At 51.9% G+C, this 22,084-nt stretch overlaps 1 protein-coding gene and 1 long non-coding RNA gene across 2 annotated transcripts in view; both read left to right on the forward strand.

The window, feature by feature from the left end:
- The first annotated feature begins 1,368 nt into the window (after positions 1-1,368).
- On the forward strand, positions 1,369-5,929 carry LOC120381611. Its single transcript, XR_005588105.1, has 3 exons — positions 1,369-1,582; positions 1,883-1,915; positions 5,910-5,929. It is a non-coding gene; the product is annotated as an uncharacterized LOC120381611 (long non-coding RNA).
- A 13,927-nt stretch (positions 5,930-19,856) lies between these two features.
- LOC120381602 (zinc finger protein 850-like) overlaps positions 19,857-22,084 on the forward strand; it is a gene marked incomplete at its 3' end in the record, with an annotated part of 176,908 nt that continues 174,680 nt past the window's right edge. The window contains exon 1 of the mRNA XM_039499754.1: positions 19,857-20,049. Coding sequence (XP_039355688.1) covers positions 19,975-20,049 — 75 coding nt within the window. The remainder of the gene's footprint in view (positions 20,050-22,084) is intronic.

Below are 22,084 nucleotides of genomic sequence, written 5' to 3' on the forward strand. Positions count from 1 at the left end.
GCGTTTCTCTAGGCGCTTCTGAGCCCTAGACCCCAAAGCACTTTACAGAGTGGGGTCAGGGGCATTATCCCTATGGGACAAATGGGGAAAGTGAGGCAGAGGGAGGGGCAGAGCCCTGCCCAGGGTCACCCAGTGAGTCTGGCAGCGGCGCCAGGGATGGGCCCTGGGAGTCCTGGATGCTGCAGCCCCAAGACCTTCTCTCCTGGAAATGTCTCTCTGCGTTTGCACTTGGAGGGTGAAATCCCCTCCCCCACCATGCTGAGGTCCCGAGCCAGGCCTAAGGCCCCTGTCACTGCAGGTTAATGGGTTTAGTGGGACCAGGGGCCTTCTGGGTCTCTCAGCACTGGGGGGAATTTGATTCTCAATGCAGAGAAATATCTTCTGCCTGTAAAGTGCCCGGGGAGAAGATTTCCACAGTGGGACCTGCCCGCAGGGATTGCTGGGGCTGGTAGGGGGGCAGCAGCTCTGGGAATGTAAACCTGAAATTCCCCTACTGCCCGAGGCCTCAATGGTGACACCTGCAGAGCAGGAGGCCTCCCCACCCAGGGACACTCCCCCTGACGGCCTCCTCTTTCTCTCCTTTGTAGGGTGCTGGGAGCACTGGGGGCAGGTAAGTCCTGGGCTCCATTTTGCTCCCCCTCATGGGCTGCTAGGTTTGATAACTGCACTGAATAGGAAGCTGCCCCCTGGCAGGAAGCGAGAGAGAAATGGGGAAAGGAGGGTGGGAAAGGCAGGGAAACACAGGGAAGAACCAGCAGGGCCCTACAGGGGTGTCCAGGAGGGGGCTGTTTTCCTCCTGAGTGACACTGAACGTGACCGGCAAAGACTTGGCAAAATACTAAGATCTAAAATTTATTTCCCATACGAAGGGCAGATTCCCCCCTTGTTCTTTGTACGTGGGTGTCCCATGGAGAGCAGTGGGTGTTCTGCTGTGAATGGAGCAGGGCACAGAGTCCTAACCCGATGCCCTGGCCACTGGCCATAACGGACGGTGCAATGTGGCCCTCTCTGCCAAAGGAGCTGGACGCCCCAGGGTTACTGCTTCAGCTGAAGGGTTGGGGGGTTTTGGCATTAAAGGGCCCATGTTCATTCCCTGCTGGAGCCCTGGGCTCTGTCTGTGGCCACTGTCAACATATAGGACCTGCCCACTCTTTGGTCTGTGTCTCCTCCCTTTCCACATAATCCCCGTGCTGGTGCACCTTTTTACTGCCGTAAACCAGCGTAGGGGGTGGCTCTGCCCCCCCCAGAACCAGAGCGTCCCTGAGAAAGCTCCTGAACAATGTCTCCGTTCCTTGCTCTAGTGTCTCCCCACTTCCCGTCTCTCTGGGGAGCACAGGGCTGACGTGACTCACCCTGACATTGACTATCTCAGGCTACAAAGCTCAGATCCAGGTTTCGTGAAGTTTGGGGGTTGCTGGGCTCAGGGTCTGGGGCTCAGGCCTATTTCTCACCCCTCCTTTCCCCAGCAGGGAGGACGGAACGTTTGGGAAGCCAGAGCCGTTGTTTGCGGAGCTGGAGAAGAGACTCAGCGATTTCTCTCTGCAAAGTGCCATGCTGCAGGAGGTGTTGCTGGGATTCAAAGGTGAGTTGGAGTCTGGAGGTGGCGTCTCCTCTGGTTAGAGCGACCCTGACCCTGGGAAGGAGTCGGGGACTCTAGTGATGTCACTGATCCTGGGCTCCATCTCACAGCCCAGCTCAGCGAGTCGCCCTTCCCCATGGAGCAGCCCTGTGGGGCTGGCTCTGTCTGCAGCGGCTGCGTTATCGGCCTCTGATCTCTGTCACCATCTTGTCGTTAACAGCAGTTCCATTAATAAGCAATGGGGATTTCTCCATTAATGTGAGGGCCTGAATTCTCACCTCTCCCATCTTCTCCTTCCCCTAGAGACGCTGCGACGGGAGCTGGGGAGCGACACAGGTACGTGTCTGTCTCTGACTGGCCGTGGGGAGATTTCAGCCCAATAACCATGTTAACAACAGGGGATTGCAGCCTCCAGCAGCTAGAAGCTGTGTAACAATGGGAAGCGATGTTACTTTGTTCTTGCACCACTATATTTTCAGCTGACTTGTCTCTTAAATATTTTAGCTCAGGGATCAGCAACCTTTGGCACGCGGCTCACCAGGGTAAGCACCCTGGCAGGCTGGGACAGTTTGTTTACCTGCAATGTTGGCAGGTTTGCCCGATCGCGGCTCCCACTAGCCACAGTTTGTCACTCCAGACCAATGGAGGCAGCGGGAAGTGGCAGGCAGCACATCCTTCAGCCTGCGCCGCTTCCTGCATCTCCCATTGGCCTGCGACGGCAGACCGCGGCCAGTGGGAGCTGCAATCAGCCGACCCGTGGACGTGGCAGGTAAATAAACTGGCCCGGCCCACCAGGGTATGTGGATTGGAGTTTCCCCAAGGTCCTTTAAGTGTTTCTTGATTGGGCACTTGATTTGCAAATTCCTTTCTGAAGAAGCTGATCTAATGCTTTACTAAGGCTACTTCAGAATCAAACCACACTGATGTACAAGAACGTAGCCAATATTCATAACTTTAACTGCAAAAATGATACGCCCACACAGGTAGTATCATCATCAGCAGCAGCAAATTATAACCTTTTCATAGGCACCTTACACGACAACCGTTGTACAACATTTGCTGCAAATATATAAGTGGTTGCACCAATGAACTATACAGTCACAGGTTATATTAATAACATCACAGCCAGGGCTGGTGTTAGGGGGTAGCAAACAGGGCAACTTCCTGGGGCCCCAGACCCCCACAAAGCTACATTGCTTCAGCCCTGGGGGTGGGGCTCAGGGGCCCAGACTTCAGCCCCATGCGCTGGGACTGCAGCTTTCTGCCATGGGCCTCAGCGAGTCTAATGCCGGCCTTGCTTGGCAGCCCCCTGAAAGCTGCTCATGGCCCCCCAGGGGGCCCCAGACCCCTGGTTGAGAACCCCTGCCTTACCCCACGAGTCACAGCAACGTTCAGGTTACTGCCAGGCCCAAAGGACTAGTCACTTCCTTAGGTCAAATGACGCTTGGATCTCCCAGCAAAGACAACACTTGTAGCCAGTCCTGTCACAACCTGTATTAAGATTTATTTGAAAGGAAATGAGAGTTGTTTACAAAGTTAACGCAGTGTGACAAAGCTCTGTCCTTGTCTCCATGGGCCCTGCATTTCCTGGTGGATTTCGCTAGCCTCAGAGGCTCACTGTGACCCTCCACGTAGCTCTTCTCTCTAGGGACAAGTGTCTCAGCCCACTGAGCCATTTTCATCGTAAGCCAGCGAGGGAGGGGAGGCAAAGCTACTCTCCCTTGCACAGTCTCTGTTGTCTCCCAGTCTCAGTGATTAATCAGGGCAGCAAAGGGGGGAGCCCAGGACCCCCCTCTACTCTAGGCTCCAGCCCAGGGACCCTAATAGTATCAGCTGTGGTATCTGACCTTTTAGAAACAGGACACATACAATTCCCTGTTCTACTTCCCCACAGCAGCCCCCACTTCCTCAGGCTCCACTTCACCCTTACCTCAGGGCTTCCTTCCTTGTGCCTGATCTGGTGTGTACTGCTCAGTCGCTCCCACAGCTCCTGTTCTGCACACCCACCTGCCTAACTGGGAGCTCTTTAACTAGTTTCAGCCAGCCCCTGATTGGCTTCAGGGGTCCCCATCAACCTAGCTGTCTCCAGGGCTTTCTGGAAGGATGTTAATTGGCCCCAGGTGTCTTGATTAACCTGGAGCAACTGTCATTTGGTTACCATGGTAACAGGGATTTGTTTAGCCTGGGGCTAACATACCTGTTTCTCACTACTTTCCTATAGCCAGCTGGCCTTGCCCTGTCACAGCAGCTAATCATCCAGATGCAGACAAATTACAGTCTTAAATTTCAAAGGTAATAAAAGCTTCTCTAATAAGCAAGCTCTGCATATTCTTTAGGACTAACCCCTAAGCAGCTGGGGATCTCGTGCTTATGCCTAGGAACTTTGCCCCCCAGAGTCCAAGCAGCATACAGATAATCAGTTCCTTCTGTATGAGGTTTTTCATCCCCTTCCTGCCATGTGCTCTGAGCTGGAAACTCAGCTAATGGGAAGTCAAGAGCACAACAGTCTTTTGTCTTTAACATCCCATAATAGTCTCTCTGGTGTGGATGGACCTTTCCTGCCAGGCAGGGTGTAATGCATTCGGCTGTCAATCAGCACTTCACCTAGGTAAAGTCTCTGTCCTGTGTGGTGATTTACAGAGCCACAGAGGCTCACAATGCAACTAGTCAGATATTAACCCAGGCAGCAACTCACAAGCACTCAATAAAGTCTAAACATGTTCTTAGAATCCTAACACCTGTTTTAACAATACTAACACAGTTGAGTCAGACAGATTCCACTGTGTGTTTGTCCATGTTCAATTAAGACATAGAGGCTTGTGTAAGAGCTAACACCTCATCTGCCAGTGTCACAGGCAGGATGGGCAGGGATGGTGTCTCGTCTCTGTTTGCCAGAAGCTGGGAATGGGTGACAGGGGATGGATCATTTGATGGTTACCTGTTCTGTTCATTCCCTCTGGGGCACCTGGCATTGGCCACTGAGCTAGATGGACCATTGCTCTGATGCAGTGGGCCCTTCTTATGTTCACAGTCTGTATGAGGAGTATCTACTCATTTGGACTCACTGGGGAGCCACAGAAAGGAACAAGATGTGCTGAGGCAAGAAGGCCCAGTCTCAGAGCCCCTGGGGTCACACTTCCCAAAAGCTAAAACTAGGCCCTGCCAATGAAAGGGGCACTGCCAAGAGAGACTGGATAAAGGCTGGAGCATCCAACAACTTAGTTAACCTGAGAGAGCTGCCTTGGGGACAGTGACAGGGAGAATCCCCAGAGTGACTCCTTTGATTCTGCTCTTCTCTGGCCTTTGGTTCTTAGAATCATAGAACTGGAAGGGACCTCGAGAGGTCATCTAGGCCAGTCCCCTGCCCTCAAGGCAGGACTCAGTATTATCTAGACAATCTCTGACAGGTGTTTGTCCAGCCTGCTCTTAAATATCCCCAGTGATGGAGATTCCACAACCTCCTGGGCAATTTATTCCAGTGCTTAACCACTCTGACAGTTAGGGAGTTTTTTTCCTAATCTCCATCCTAAACCGCCTTTGCTGCAATTTAAATCCATTGCTTCTTGTCCTATGGTCATGTCCCCTCTGAGTCTTCCCCAGTTTTTTTCAATCTTCCCTCATAGGTGATGTTTTCTAGATCTTTAATCATTTTTGTTGCCCTTCTCTGGACTTTCTCCAATTTGTCCACATCTTTCTTGAAATGTGGCCCCCAGAACTGGACACATTACTCCAGTTGAGACCTAATCAGCGTGGAGTAGAGCGGAAGAATTTCTTCTCGTGTCTTGCTTACAATACTCCTGCTAATACTTCCCAAAATGATACTTGCTTTTTTGCAACACTGTTGACTCCTATTTCGCTTGTGATCCACTACGACCCCCAGATCCCTTTCCGCAGTGCTCCTTCCTAAGCCGTCATTTCCCATTTTGTATGTGTGCCACTGAGTGTTCCTTCCTAAATGAAGTTCTTTGGATTTGTTCTTATTGAATTTCATCCTATTTACTTCAGACCATTTCTCCAGTTTGTCCAGATGATTTTGAATTTCAGTTCTATCCTCCAAAGTCCTTGCAACCCCTCCCAGCTTGGTATCGCCCGCAAACTTGATAAGTGTAAGAGAGAGACTCTGCTCCTGGGAGGGTTTCATCATGTGTCAGAGGGCTACACCCTGGTGGGAGGGGGCTAGGCCTGTACTGGGATAAGGTCACTCTCTGCTTCACAGTGTGGCAGAACCTAGAATGTCCATTAGCAGGGAACAATGCTGGGGGGAATCGACATGTGGAAAGGACAGAAACCCTGTCTGAATTCTCTCACATTGCCCTTCTCGCCCTGGCAGGCTACAGAATAACGTCCACGTTTCTCCCCAAATCATCCCCTCTTCCCAGGGGGAAGGAAATGGCTGCAATGGAGCTGGCTCAGGTAAGGGATTCTCAGGGAGCTGGTGGTGGGTTCTGCTTGGAGGGAAAGAAGCAGTAAATGTACAGGAGGGTGGGAGCCAGTGATCAGCTGCCAAAATATTAACAACAGGTTCCCTTGTCCTCACCTCACGAGGGGGTCATGCCCCCCCAGGGGTCGTGCCCCTTCCAACCCCCCATGCTCCTTGACACCCCCCCCGGGGACCCCTGACCCATCCCCCCCGTCCCCTGACTGCCCCCCACCACCTCATCCAACCCCTGCTCCTTCCTGACTGTCCCCGGGACCCTTGCCCCATTCAGCCCCCTTGTACCCTGCCCTCTGACTGCCCCGACCCTATCCAGCCCCCACAACCTCAAAGGGGAGGAGAAGAAGGGTGGAGCTTTCAGAGCAGACGGGGAGGTGAGCTGGGGCCGGGGGCCGGGTGGACAGCTGCCCGAGCATTTGTTAAATTTAAAAGCTTTTTTAGACCCAGTTGTCCTGGAACAACCGGTTCTAAAAAGGCTTCTAAATTTAACAACCGGTTCATGCGACCCAGCTGGAGCTCACCACTGGTGGGAGCTGCTAGAGATGGTGGGAGGCAGGAAATATCCTGGGTGGAGAAAGGGAGGGGACAGGATGTGACAAACCTGCTGACACTAGTGTAGTTTAGGGTGTGATGGGTTGTCACCCCCAGGGGGCAGTCTGGGAACCGCTGTGCCCTCTAACCCAGGGGTCCCCAACCGGTCCGCGGCCCGTTAGGAACCGGGCCGCGAACCGACCCCTAGCACATCAAGTGGTATGTCTCCGGCAGGGTCCCTAAGCCCCGCCCCCTCAGAGCCGCGTGGTGAGGGGGCGGGGCTGCAAGCTCCGGGCTGAGCTCAGCTGCCTCCGCTCGGCGTGGAGCTCCCAGCCCCGCCCCCTCCCCACGTGGCTCGGAGCAGGACGGAGCTCAGGCCCCGCCGGAGACACGCTGCAGCTGTCGGGCGAGGCGCTGAGGCTCCAGGTGAGGAGGGAGCCGGGGGTAAGAGGCTGGGGCCAGGGGTTGGCTAAGGGGCAGGGAGTCCTGGGGACAGTCAGGGCACAGAGAGGGGCGGAGGTTGGGGAGCGGTCAGGGAATGCCGGGGGTTGGATTGTGGGTGTTCGGGGTCTGTCAGGACTCAGCGGGGAGATAGGGGTTGGGGCAGTCAGGGGACAGGGAGCAGGGTGGGGTCCCAGGGTGGTGGGGGTCTCTGGGGATGGTGATGGGACAAGGAGCAGGATGGGTCGGGATTCTGAGGGGCGGGCAGTCGGGGGCAGGAAGTGGGTGGGGTCACATAGGGGCAGGTCCGCGGAAATTATTTTTCTCTGAAACCGGTCCCTAGTGCCAAAAAGGTTGGGGACCGCTGCTCTAACCCTCAAGCTGGCCAGGCCCTTCTCACACTGCTTTGCTGGAGATTCAGCCAGCCTCTCCAGGGCCTGTTATCACCCAGCACGACAGTAGGTGGCGCCATGCACCCAACTAAGCTACCTGAGTGCTTTACCTCAGCCACTCAAGGAGAGAGAGAAGACAACAGCCAATTTCCCAGCAATAAGTGTTAGCAAACAGATCAAAGCAGATTACTTATATAACCAAAAACTCAAACTAAGCCTAACATACTGTCTGGATAGAATTTGAATTAGCAATTTCTCACCCTGACTGATGATAGTCCACCAAGTTTCCATACACAAGCTAGAAATCCCTTTACCCTGGGACCAGCACTTCCCCCACTTCAGTCTTTGTTGCTCAGGTGCTGCCAGGAGTTCTCTTGTGTGTGGGAATGAGGCCAAGAGATGATGTCACACCCCACCTTATGTAGCTTTTCCATAGGGCAGGAACCATTTGTTCCAAACTCAGTTCCCAGTCCGGTTTGTGGAATAATACAGGTACCAAAATGAAGTTCATTGTCATGTGGTCTGGTCACATGCCCTAGAGTGCCCTACTGAGTCATAGTAGCCGTGACTCATAGGCTGGCTGGCACATTCACAGGAAGGCTAAGCTCTTCCACAGTCCATTGTCTTTGTTGATGAGCCATGAACTGTCTGGCTTCTTCATTGTTGTACCTGAAAGGCTCGTTGTGGGTGTTACCCAGAGTAAGCACATTTGAAAGACAGATACAGAGTCAATATCCATAACTTCAGATACAAACATGATCCATGCACACAGGTAGGATAATCGTATTCAGCAAATCATAACTTTTCCAATGACACCGCACGTGACTCATCTTGTACAAAATGCCTCATGTCCTAATCATATAATCCTGCCACTATGCCGAATATGGACTGTAGTGTCAGATAGCTCCTAAAGTCAAGGCACAGGTGTTGGGAATGGAACTTGCCCTCTTTGTGGAACAGGAAATAACCCTCCAGCCAGGGCTGGGACAACTTCCCAGACTCCCAGTGCTGGCGCCTGAACCTACTGACACTTCATTAGTTACCCCACCTCCGATCTTTGTGGCAACTGCAAACGTTATCGGTGATGATTTTATATTCTCTTCCAGGTCATGGATAAGAATGTTAAATAGCACAGGGCCAAGATCCAATCTTACGGGAACCCCCTAGAAAGAAATCCACTCAACCATGGTTCCCTATTTAAAATCCCAGTTTTTAATCTATTTAATGTATGCCGTGTGTATTTTGTACATTCCAGTCAAAATATTGTGCTGAAGCAACTCATATGCCTACGTATATTACATCAGTACTATTAGCTGCAACCAAACTTTTGATCTCATCCAATAAGGATATCCACTTAGTTTGATAGAATCTATTGTGTCTAAACCTTTTTAATGGATACTAATTACATTACTCTCCTTTCTTTATTAATGAAATCCAGTATCAGCTGCTCCATTCTTTTGCCCAGTATCGATTTCAGACTGACACACTTGTAATTAGCTGCGTCATCTCTTTTATACTTTTTAAAATATTGGCACAGCATTAGCTTTATTCCAGTCTTCTGGAATTTCCCAAGTGTTCCAAGTCCTAATTAAAATTAACAGTCCACCACGCTCCTCCAGCAGGTCTTTCAAAACTCTAGTTATCTGGACCCACTGATTTAAACACATCTAACTTGAATAGCTGCTGTTTAACGTCCTCGTGAGTTATTGTTGAAATGGAAAGACTGTCACCGTCAACATCTTATGATATGAGTTACATCATCTGTTTTTCTCCAAATCCAGGAGAGAAATATTTATTGAACACTTTTACCTCTTCTTCATGATTGTTGATAATTCTGCCATTTCCATCTAGTAATTTATCACTACCATTGTTAGGATTAATTTTGTACTTTTAAAAACTTCCTTCTTATTTTCATTGGTTAATCATTGATTTCTGATAGCTTCCCTTGCCAGCTTTCTACAATTCTGACCTTCGAACTTAAATTCTTTACTATTGACTTCCCCTTTCTTCCATATATTTTATTTGGAGAGAGTTGGGATTCCAACCAGGGAGACACCAGCAGGGTCCAGAGACAGCCCAATCTCCTATATTAAGCTCTGGCTAGTAGCTATGTGATAAATGTGATGACCCTGCCTCCGTCTGTCAGCTGGGAGACACAAAGTTTCTCTCTTTCCACCTTCTGATGCCACCTGGCTGCTCTAAGCAAGGTGGGGTGGGACTCTGTTAACATGTGCCTCCCGGAGCTTCCATTTACCTGGTGCTGCTGTTCTGTGAACAGTGGGGTTGTGAGTGGGGCAGCAGGTCCTGAGTGTTGGACTCTTTCTCTTTCAGGGGCCGGTGACCTTCGAGGAGGTGGCTGTGTATTTCACCAGGGAAGAGGGGGCTCTGCTGGACCCCACTCAGAGAGCCCTCTACAGGGATGTCATGCAGGAGAACTATGAGACGGTGACCTCGCTGGGTAAGGAGTCCTGTCCCCTGGGTTATTAGAAGCTGTGGGATCTCTAAAGAACCTGAGTAGTGATAACGTTATACCTTTATTTGTCACACAAGTTTTGAGAAGTTTCCTTGCCCTCTCCCACCCACTAGTATCATTTTTGTCATGTGCCTTTTTGGTGCCGTCAGTCATTTTAAAATTGCATTGTATGTATCCTTATTGGATACATTAATAACTGCAGCTTTCATGCCTTTTCCTCATTTTAAGAGGAAAATACACCACCTGTAGAATTCTAAATTGAGTAAATGGGTGTATGACTCATGCATGGCTTGTGTGACAGTCAGATGAGCTCCTATTTTGATAGGAGAGCGTATAATGTTGCCATTCAGGACCCCATGGGTGAAGGGAGATCAGAGCTGTGGGAGGGGAGGAGAAGGGGGGAGTAGATAATTCTGGGGTGCCAGGACATGGGGAGGGTGTGTGCAGGGTTAGAGCTAAGAAGCAGCAGGGAGGGATGAGGTAGTGAGAGACGTAGAGGGAACACAAGAAGCTCCCAAGGTGCCGGAAGGTGGTGCTGGCTGAGAGTAATGGGAAGAAGTGGAGAGGAGTGTGGAGGAAGGGCACCGAGGAAGTGGCTCGTTGTCAGGTGCTGAAGCTAAGTGGCCTGTCCTTGTGGAAGAGTGGGAGCTCTTGGGGGTCTAGTGCACTCAAGGGGCACCTCCCAAGGACTGTTTAAAAGCCAGGGCATTGCACAGATCCTATGGATCCATGACAGTGCCAGAGGTTCAGCCTTATGGTGGAAAAGATATAAAACAAGAAAAGGATCTAAATGTGTATTTACCATCACCCCCTCATCAGTCCTCAGGGGAATCCCTGATCAGTTCCAAAGTGTATTAAAACCTTCCTTAAAGGCTCACCTCCTTGGTTATCAGGTGGCGTATTTTCCCTTCACCCTCCCACTTCCCTGGTTCTTGTCACGCAGACAGCAAGCAGCAAAAGACCAGAAGGCCGAAGCACAGATAATGCGATGTTTATTGGGGTTATTTCCAAGCAAGCATATTCCACTGCCCTAATGAACTTACACCTAGAAAAATTAATTCTTCTTCGAGTGATTGCTCCTATGCATTCCAGTTAGGTGTGCGCGCTGCGCGTGCACGGCTCTTCGGAACATTTTTACCCTAGCAACTCCGGCGGGCCGGCTGGGCGCCCCCTGGAGTGGCGCTGCCATGGCGCTGAATATATACCCCAGCCGGCCCGTCCGCTCCTCAGTTCCTTCTTACCGCCCGTGACGGCCAGTTGGAACAGTGGAGTGCTCCTTTACCTCCACAGCCCTAGCGTTTCTCCATTTCCTACGTGTTCATAGTTGGTTAAGTTAGTTTAGTTGTTAGATTAGTTGAATAAGTTTAGTTAGATATAGTATAGTTAGGGAATTAGGGGGGTTTAGCCCCTCTTCTTCCACAACCGGTGCGGGCTCATGCCCAAGGCACCGGGGTTTAAGCCCTGTGCGGCTTCGGGGACCCGCACGACTCCTGCCTGCGCTGCCTCGCGGAGACCCATCGTCCAGATAAGTGTCCCATCTGCACGGCGTTTAAGCCGAGAACTAGAAAGGAGCGGGACACTCACCTAAAGCAGCTCCTTATGGTGGCGACACTTCAACCTCCCGCGCCGACCCCAGCGGCACCGAAATCGTCATCGGCGCGCAGCGCACCGGCGGCTCCGAGCCGCTCCGGTACCGAGACTGCTCGAGCTCCGCAGCCGGCACCGGCGTCCCGGCACCGTTCCCTCTCTCCAACGAGGAAACAGAAGACGGCGCAGACGGCCTCCAAGCCGCATGCTTCGGGACCGCTTGCCCAGCCACCACCAGCCCCTCCAGTACCGGCTGTGGTGGTGCACAAACCGTGCACGGTACCGTCGACTCTGGCGCCGCAAGAGCCGTTGAGTGCGGTACCACCCTGCTCCCCGGTGCCAACCGCGGTTGAGCTGCAGCTCCCGTCCACGCCCGAGACATTCTCGATGGCGAGAGAGCTCATCGAGCTCACAGAGGCACCGAGCCTCCGGCCCCCGGCACCGCCGGTGCGGGCCGTTCAGTCAGCGGGCAAGCCGGCGATGATGCGGCCGCCTCCCCCTGACGGACGAGAGAGACGTCGGTCCCGGTCCCGGTCCCACAGACGGTCACCGCCACGCCGTTCCAGATCTCGGCACCGTTCACCATCGCGGTACCGCTCCCCGTCTCGGCACCGGTCGCAGTCCCGGTACCGCTCAACATCGCGGTACTGGTCGCACTCCCGGAGACGCTCCCAGTCGCCCGACCGTCGGTACCGAGGAGGTCCGATCCCGTACCGTTCCGTCACCGCGACTCCGGCCGCTCCCGACGCCATCGGTCGAGGTCCCAGCACCGGTCGAGCTCCCGGCACCGCAACAGTCGCTGGTCCCGCTCTCCATCCCGGCACCGCGATGACCGGCACCGATCCTCGGCACTGTCCAGGGACCTACTGCCGGCATCCACGGCGCAATCTTTCAGCGCCTCTGCCCCGCCTTGGCCTTCGCGTCAGCCCTCAGTCGCCTCTCAGGCGGGCAGCGGGAGAGATCTCCGGGCCGTCCCCCAAGGCCAGGACCACGGACCGCAACAGTGGGGTTTTTGAGTCCCTTGGGCCTACCACGAGCCTCAAGGTCTCCCCTTTCCCCCAAGGCACGTGGGCGCCGAACATAGGGTGCCCGAAGCCACGGTGAGCAGACCTCCCCCATCTCCACCGGGTGAGGCCCTGTCGCCACCTGGTCCCGCTCAGCATCCAGGGTCCGAGGCGGCTTCACACCCCCTGGAAGAACCAGCTCCAGAAGCGGTGGTCCAGGGTCTGTCCTCATCATCCTCGCCGGATGAGGCGGTGGCGGGGACTTCTACCGCAGACCCCGCTCCTATTGACTTGAGGGCCCACCAAGACCTTCTTCGACGGGTGGCGAAGGCTATCGACCTCCCCGTGGCGGAGGTCCCGGAGGATGACGACCCGGTGACCAACGTCATTGGAGCTGAGGCCCCGCTGCGGGTGGCCCTGCCCTTCATCCGCACCATTCAGCAGAATGCCACTACCATCTGGCAGTCACCGGCGTCCGTTCCTCCCACCGCGCGTGGCGTGGAGCGCAAGTACTCGGTCCCGCCCACCGGATACGAGTACCTCTATATGCACCCGACTCCGGACTCCCTCGTGGTACAGTCCGTAAATGACCGGGAGAGGCATGGGCAGCCCGCCCCGGCGCCAAAATCCAAAGACGCACGGCGCATGGACCTGTTGGGCCGGAAGGTCTATTCGGCGGGTGGCCTCCAGCTCCGGATTGCCAACCAGATGGCTCTTCTTGCCCGTTACACCTTTGACATCTTGATGTCCCTGGCGAAATTTTCGGAGCTGATCCCGACCGCCTCACGTCAAGAGTTTTCGGCCCTCTTGGAAGAAGGCAAAAAAGCCTCCCGGTCCTCCATCCAGGCCGCTCTGGACTCTGTGGACTCAGGAGCCAGAACCCTGGCCTCTGGTGTGACCATGCGGCGTATCTCCTGGCTGTAGTCCTCCACCTTGCCGCCTGAGGTGCAGTACACCCTTCAAGACCTCCCGTTCGACACCCAGGGTCTCTTCTTGGAGAAAACGGACTCCAGAATTCAGACCCTCAAAGATGGTCGAATTGCCATTCGCACCTTGGGTATGCACACACCGGCTACCCAGAGGAGGTCATTCCGGCAACAGCCCTACCGGCCCTTTACCCAGGCCAGGTCAAGGCCCTATAATAGTCGGCGTGCTAACCTAAACCGCCGTAGACCATCGGGCAACAGACGCAACCAGGCCCAGGCCCCTTCCAAGGCCCCTCAAGGGCCCAAACAGGCCTTTTGATGGGATGCCCGAGGACGGCCCATCAGTCTCCTTCCCGGATCCTACCCCGTTATTTTACAACCACCTGTCCCACTTCCTCCCGGCGTGGTCCCAAATAACATCGGACAACTGGGTCCTTCGCACTATCCAGTATGGTTACCGCCTTCAGTTTGTTTCGCCCCCTCCTTCCCACCCACCTTCCCCGTCCCTCTTCAGGGACCCCTCTCACGAGCAATTCCTCCTACAAGAGGTCGAGACTCTGCTGGGCTTGGGGGCCATAGAGGAGGTGCCGCACGACATGCGGGGCAGGGGATTTTATTCCCGATATTTTCTCATCCCCAAGGCGAAAGGAGGTCTCCGACCCATACTAGACCTCCGGGAGCTCAACAGGTACCTGCTCAAGCTCAAGTTTCGCATGGTCACCCTGGGGACCATCATTCCCTCCCTGGATCCGGGAGACTGGTTTGCCGCCCTCGATATGAAGGACGCCTACTTCCATGTCGCGATTTACCCTCCCCATCGACGCTACCTGCGCTTCGTGGTCAACAGTGCACGCTACCAGTTTGTGGTGCTGCCCTTCGGCCTGTCCACCGCGCCAAGGGTCTTTACCAAGTGTATGGCAGTGGTGGCGCAGCCCTCCGCCGTCGTCGCGCCACGTCTACCCGTATCTCGATGACTGGCTGGTTCGCGGGACATCCCGACAGCTGGTAATGGACCAGATGACGGAAATACTATCCCTATTTCGGCTCCTGGGCCTTCTCATCAATGCCGAGAAGTCCACTTTAACTCCATCACAACGAGTGGAGTTCGTCGGAGTGGTCCTCGACTCCAGTTTAGCCAGGGCCTGCCTCCCTCGGTCTCGGCACCAGACAATGGTCACCATCATTCGGGACCTACACACCTTTCCCACGACGACGGTTCGGTCCTGCCTGCGCCTCCTGGGCCACATGGCGTCCTGCACATTCGTGACCACGCACGCCAGGCTGCGCCTTCGCCCATTTCAATCTTGGCTGGCATCGGTGTACCGCCCGCATCGCGACCCCATAGACATGGTGGTCACGGTCACGAAGCCTACCCTCGATTCACTCAGCTGGTGGCTGGACCCAGAGGTCGTGTGTGCAGGAGTCCCGTTCCGCCCTCCTCGCCCATCCGTCACCATGACCACAGACGCCTCAGCGTTGGGATGAGGGGCTCACCTGGGCGACCTTCACACACAGGGTCTCTGGTCGCCCCAAGAGCTCTCCCTCCATATCAACGTCCGGGAGCTGCGAGCGATCCGCTTGGCGTGTCTCGCCTTCCGCACCCGTCTGCAAGGCCGCTGCGTGGCGGTGTTCACGGACAACACGACGGCGATGTTCTATGTGAACAAGCAGGGCGGAGCTCGCTCCTCCCTGCTCTGCAAGGAAGCGATGCTCCTGTGGGACTTTTGCGTGACCCACTCGATTCGCCTGGAAGCGTCCTTTCTTCCAGGAGTGCAGAACACGCTGGCCGACCATCTCAGCAGGTCGTTCCTCTCCCACGAGTGGTCTCTCCGTCCGGATGTGGCGCACACAATTTTCCGGAGGTGGGGGTTTCCCCAGATAGACCTGTTTGCCTCCAAGGGAGAACAGGAAGTGCCACCTGTTTTGTTCGTACCAGGGTCGCTCCCCAGGCTCCCTGTCGGATGCATTCCTGTGCTCCTGGACGGATCACCTCCTCTACGCCTTCCCTCCGTTCCCGCTCATACACCGGGTGCTACTCAAGCTTCGGAGGGACAGGACCCACGTAATACTCGTCGCTCCGGCCTGGCCGAGGCAGCACTGGTACACTCTGCTGCTCGAGCTCTCCGTTCGGGATCCCGTTCCCCTTCCGTTATTGCCGGACCTCATCACACAGGACTTCAGCAGGACTGCCACCTGAACCTACAGTCCATCCATCTTACAGCTTGGTACCTGCATGGTTGACCCACGCAGAGAGAGGCTGTTCGGTGGCAGTACAGCAAGTCCTACTTGAAAGCAGGAAGCCTTCCACTCACTCCACCTACCTCGCGAAATGGAAGCGTTTTGCACTCTGGTGCGATCAGCGCGGCCTTAATCCCTTCCTAGTCCCTATCCCTACAATCCTGGACTACCTCTGGTACCTTAAAGAACAAGGACTCGCGGTCTCCTCCTTGAAGGTGCACCTGGCAGCCGTGTCCGCCTTTCGTCCATCTATTGGAGGTCGGTCCATCTTCTCCAACCAGATGGTTTCCCGCTTCCTTAAGGGCCTGGACCGCTTGTACCCGCATGAAAGGCGAGCCGGTCTCCTCGCAGCGGATTTCCTCCTGGGTGACGGCATGTATCTGGACATGCTACGAGCTTGCTCGCGTGCCACCATGCCGCCTCACCGCTCACTCAACAAGAGCGCAAGCCTCGTCGGCCGCTTTCCTGGCCCATGTTCCCATCCAGGACATCTGTAGAGCGGCCACCTGGTCTTCTGTCCACACCTTCGCTTCCCACTACGCGTTGGTGCAACAATCCAGACACGATGCAGCCTTCAGCTCAGCAGTCTTACACTCTGCCACGTCTCACTCCGACCCCACCGCCTAGGTAAGGCTTGGAAATCACCTAACTGGAATGCATAGGAGCAATCACTCGAAGAAGAAAAGACGGTTACTCACCGTAGTAACTGTTGTTCTTCGAGATTTGTTGCTCCTATCCATTCCAGACCCGCCCTCCTTCCCCATTGTCGGAGTAGCCGGCAAGAAGGAACTGAGGAGCGGATGGGCCGGCTGGGGTATATATTCAGCGCCATGGCGGCGCCACTCCCGGGGGCGCCCAGCCGGCCCGCCGGAGTTGCTAGGGTAAAAATGTTCCGAAGAGCCATGTACGCACGGCGCGCACACCTAACTGGAATGGATAGGAGCAACACATCTCGAAGAACAACAGTTACTACGGTGAGTAACCATCTTTTATACAGCAGATAGAAACAATTAGAGAACCAGACTGATTAACAAGGTAAAAGTGGTGGCCATAAAGATAAAACAATACAGAAATGAGTGTTTCACAACCACAAGCGTTGAGAAGGGATTTCTTGCCAGACAGGCTGCTATCAAACTAAGTTTTCTTGAACCATCTTAAGATCTGTTTCTTTATCTGGTGGTGATGGGCACTATTAGGACAGGATCGTCTTCCTAACAGCCCAATAGCACCTTATTTCAGTGTGACGGGTTTGGGATGTGAGGCTGTGACCCTTCGATTCCCAGCTTATGGCTGCCCCTGCTGCTTAGCCAAAGGCCTTAGCGTAAGAACAAGGCCTCAGACTGTCACAGTGAGAGAAGGCCCAGACACAGGCAGACTGAGATTTTGATTCTTAGCTAGTTACAGGGGTATAAAGACAAGTGATAAAAATACCCCTAAGTTCTTAAAGTCTAGGCTTTACAGGCAGGCCTGAATATGTCTATTCTAACAGTGGGTTCTAGCCCTTCCCCCGTTCTGTGTCTGTCTTGTGTATTTAGATCAGGGGTCGGCAACCTTTCAGAAGTGCTGTGCCGAGTCTTCATTTATTCACTCTAATTCAAGGTTCCGTGTGCCAGTAACACATTTTAACGTTTTTAGAAGGTCTCTTTCTATAAGTCTATAATATGGAACTAAACTATTGTTGTATGTAAAGTAAATAAGGTTTTTAAAATGTTTAAGAAGCTTAATTTAAAATTAAATTAAAATGCAGAGCCCCCCCTCGGACCAGGCAGTGTGAGTGCCACTGAAAATCAGCTCGCTGCCGCAGGTTGCCTACCCCTGATTTAGATTGTAAATTCTTCAGGGCATGGGCCATCTACTGTTCTCTGTTTGCACTTTGCCTAGCACAATGGGGACCCACTGTTAGTTGGTCCTTAGGCACTAAGGTAGTGAATATGATTTGTTATAATAGTAACTCTCCTGCCACTTTGAGCCAAGGAAGATGGCCTTGGGATGCGTAGCCTTATTTGGAGTGTGTTAGTAATGTTCATTTGATTTATCAACTTAATTTAATTTGTATTGTAATTATTTTAATTAATTAATAATAATACTTAATCATTTATATTAATTAATATGAGTTTAGGCTCGCCAATTTGTTTGATCAGAAGATAAAAGTTCGTGTTTCGAATCAGGTTCCACAGAATTGATAAAGGGACCTTCGGGGGTATGACAGGAAGCTCACAGGGAGACAGATATAGTCATAACGACTTTTTATTAAACTCAATGAAATAGTAAGTAAATTGTAAAACAGGTAGAATTACAGAGTTACAATTGTATTACTGTTATTCAGGAGATACATATGATGATACAATATTATGTGCTGCAAACTTTGGTTAATATTCACACCCTGTTTTGATAAACTGGCGTTGGCCTCGCCTCTGGTGGTTCTGGTTTCACAGCTCTTGCAAGGGAAACTAATGTAAAGAGCTGCCAAAGCTACTTTGGAATTTACTTTTTAGCTCAACTAAATAATCTAATACACAAATTAAAATAAAGTTTTAGAGAGACCAAGCTTAGCCGAATCCCTTTTGAACTTAAGGTTTGAAAAGAAAATAAGTGCGGCCTATTACTGGTTAATAGCTGTCGTAGATGGATAGCATGAATACGTAGTTGAAGATGGTGAAGTGTAGAGAAGAAGGAGGAGGTCGAGGTGGGGGTGGGGATACCATAGTGAGATAGGTTACCTCTTTTTATAGAAATAAATGCCGGAAATCCTTCCTCTTATGCCCAAATTTCACTCTTCCCCCATAGAAATGTTACGGTACGCTTACTCCATAGGCTAGTATGTGTGTGCGTATGGATGACAGGTATCTGCGCACTTGTGGGGTACTTGTTAAGTCTGTGAGTGCAACTTTGAAAAATCCCCTTTGCTATTCTTCATTGTCTGTTGGTCTAGGGAAAGGGTCTTAGACCTAAGCGTAGGCACTTTATTTGGGTATAGGAAAAACAGTTCCTTTTCTGGGTAAAAGGGCACAGGATATAGCTATGCTAACTTTGCTTTAGCTTAAAATGCAGGTTTTTGTCCTGTAGGTTTCTTGCATTACAGCCAAACGTATTTTTAATATGAATTAATAAACCTATCACAATACTGTACTTATAAGAAAAGAGATATTGATGCAGGCAAGCAGATGAATCCTGAGGGCTACAGATGTTACTGTCTAAAAATGAGATGGGGTTAAAACCATGGACTATTCTTTGTGACAAGTATCCCACAAATTCCACTGACCTCCCGTGTTTTCTTTGCCTGCAGTAGGGTTTCCAATTTCCAAACCTGATGTGATCTCGCAGCTGGAACGAGGGGAAGAGCCGTGGGTCCCAGACCTCCAGGGCTCTGAGAAAGAAGTGCTCCCGAGAGCTGCCTTCGCAGGTGAGGAATCGGTTAAACAACTCAGCAACTGTGTGGGAATGCAGGAAACATTTGGGATGCCCTACAAAGACCCTGTGAGCTCTCCAAGTTCAGGATTGTCTCCTGCAGATGTGGAATCATTATGGCAGATGTCACTCATGGCTTCCCTCCTATTCTGACTGACAACTGGCAGCAGGTCCCTCCCCAGTCTCGCTTTCCCCTGAGAGTTATGGTGCAATGAGGACCCAGAACTGATGCCTTCCTCTCTTCTCTGTGGAAGGGTTTGGGGAAAATCAGCTCCTGATAGGTTTGATCTCTCCCACATATATTTTGGTTTGTTCATCCCTTTTTCCATTCCTCTCTCTGACATTTCCTTTTTCTCAGGCACAGGGAGTGACCTATGTCTGGATTCTCTCTGTCTCCCATCCGGCGATGGGCTGGTGAGTGAGAACGAGGAGGAAAAACCCCAGCAGGAAGACACTGTGCAAGTAGATGCAGATTGGATGTTATCAGGAAGATCCAAAGGGAGTGTTTCCAGGAGTTGTGCACTCCCAGAAAACACAAAAGCCTGTGAGACTCAGCAGAGGCCAGAGGAAAACTACAATAGCCACTCAGTCCTTATTCCACGCAACAGAATCAACTTGGAAGAGAGACGCTACATGTGCCATGAGTGCGGGAAAAGCTTCAGGTGGCGCTCTCAGCTTATCACACATCAGAGAATCCACACAGGGGAGCTGCCCTACACGTGCGCTGAGTGCGGGAAAAGCTTCAGGTGGCGCTCTCAGCTTATCACACATCAGAGAATCCACACAGGGGAGACGCCCTACACATGCGCTGAGTGCGGGAAAAGCTTCAATCGGAGCTCAAACCTTATCGCACATCTGAGAATCCACACAGGGGAGACGCCCTACACGTGCTCTGAGTGCGGAAAAAGCTTCAGGTGGCGCTTTCACCTTATCATACATCAGAGAATCCACACAGGGGAGATGCCCTACATGTGCTCTGAGTGCGGGAAAAGCTTCAATTACAGCTCAAACTTTATTAGACATCAGAGAATCCACATGAGAGAGAACTGTTATAAATCCCTTGACTAGGGCTGGGCAAAATTTAAAAAAAAAAAATTACATTTGCTAATTCCCACATTGTGATTTTTGCACCATCTTCACCGTGGTCTCTCAGCTCCCCCAGATGAGTTGCCTGCTTCTGCCTTTTGCAGCTCACCCGTCTTTGGGGTCAGTCCTGTGATCTTTTCTATCAACTCCTTTCCTTTGAGTCATAGGAGTGTGTGTCCCTCCTGCCAGGAATGTTCATCAGCTCCAGGTGGGGGGAGAGGTTTGATCCCAACAAGCTACACTGAGGCAAAAACTACCTGTGCCTGACATCCACTAGGACTGTACATGGCGTTGGCTGCTCAACTTAGTGATCTTAATGTAAAAAATTGTAGTGCAGATGCGCCCAGGTGCAGGGGTTGGCATTAGCTTCCCCCTTGACCTGACCTAAACTCCATCACTTTCCCTAATCTAAGCAAACCCTGAGCATCACGGTTATACTGTTCCCCCATTTCACAGCCATTGTTAGTCATCGAGTTCACTCTTGGGGAAGAAGTTGTTTCACTCCCAGTTGCTCTGATGTTGGTTCAGGTTATGCTGCAGAGCAGATATTTTTACTACCATTTTTCTCACTTAAAATATATTGAATTATAACAAAGAGCAGGAACAGGGCATGGATAGGGGGAAATGTCATTTCACCCTCTGTAACAACAGAAGAAGATGGGGTAAATCAGAGGGATTCCCTTATTCCCCATCACCATCCCAATCCCCCTGTTGTGCAGTTGGTTAGGTCAGTATTTTTTCTAAAGGGCTGGGAAGAGGATTCCCTCGTAAATAACTTGTAACTAAACAAAGTACCCATGCATAGGGCTCCCAAAGCAGTTGTGGCCCAGGCCCTCCAGGAAGTGGCTCCTGAAGAGATCTCCTTCCTCATTAGCTGCATGTTGCCTATTATTTGGGAAATACAATCCCTATCTAGGTAGAGATGGGAAAAATGGAAGTGACTTTTCTCATCAGCTCACCCCTGGGAGATGCTGCAAATGTGTAGAAAATGAAATCTGTGTTGAATGTGCTATAGCTGCAGAAAGATACCTATTTTTAATAGAGACCTGAGATTTGGTGTCTTACAGGGATTCTAAATCGCACCTGAATTTAGTCCCTAATTTAAATCTGTGCCTCCAGATTAAAGAAATAAGGGGGCATAGTTGGGGGAGTTGTACCTCACTGTCGCTACTGATCTGTTGTGCGGTTGGTGAAGAATTCTACGTCAGAGAAGTGTCAAATTACTCCAAGTAAGGTCAAAGATTTGACAAGAACTCAGGCAAAAATTGCAGGTACTAGTGGTTGATTTTCACCCCCGAGATGGAAGCTATGGTGACCTGTGGCCCAGGTAAACTATTTTTAGAACCTGCTCCCTAGTTAAGTGGCATTGGTCACACTCCTGAAGGACGCCATGATTAAATCGGGCACAACTGTCTTTTACCATTTGGATCCAAAGTTAGATGAAGCAGAGAGAAACAGTTGATTCCTTCAGAGCCATTCCATGCCTCTGGGTCTCAATCTGGCAGCCTTGTTGGACAAGAAGCACTTCCATGCTGGGCAAACAATGGTAGCCAATGAGGGAATGTATCAGATGCGAAGTTCAGACTGCAGGATACTTGAATGCTGAGTCCAGAGTCTGTGGAGTAGTCTAGGCCTGCACAACTCGTAAAGCAGCGAGGGCCATATTACTCCAAAGAAAACAGCTGAGGAATGAAACCCCACCGGCCTCACTGAACACCACCCCCCAGCGCTGCGGAGCCCCTCCCCGAAACAATCCCCCCCAAGCGCCACTCGCCCCGTGGAAACAAACCCTCCTTCCCTAGCACCGTCCTGCCAAAACGGTGGTATTGAACCTTGTTAATATGTTATAGCGGGCCCCTAAGGTAGTATAATTAAGGTAAAAGAAAACTGTCTTTTTGCTAGAAGTAGAATAAGATCTTCCCCCCACTTGGTAATCAGTCGCCCTGTGGAGTGAATGAGGTGGGACTGAGGAAGGCGGGGAAGG

This window comes from Mauremys reevesii, linkage group 14 (assembly GCF_016161935.1).
Source record: "Mauremys reevesii isolate NIE-2019 linkage group 14, ASM1616193v1, whole genome shotgun sequence".
Lineage (NCBI taxonomy): Eukaryota > Metazoa > Chordata > Testudines > Geoemydidae > Mauremys > Mauremys reevesii.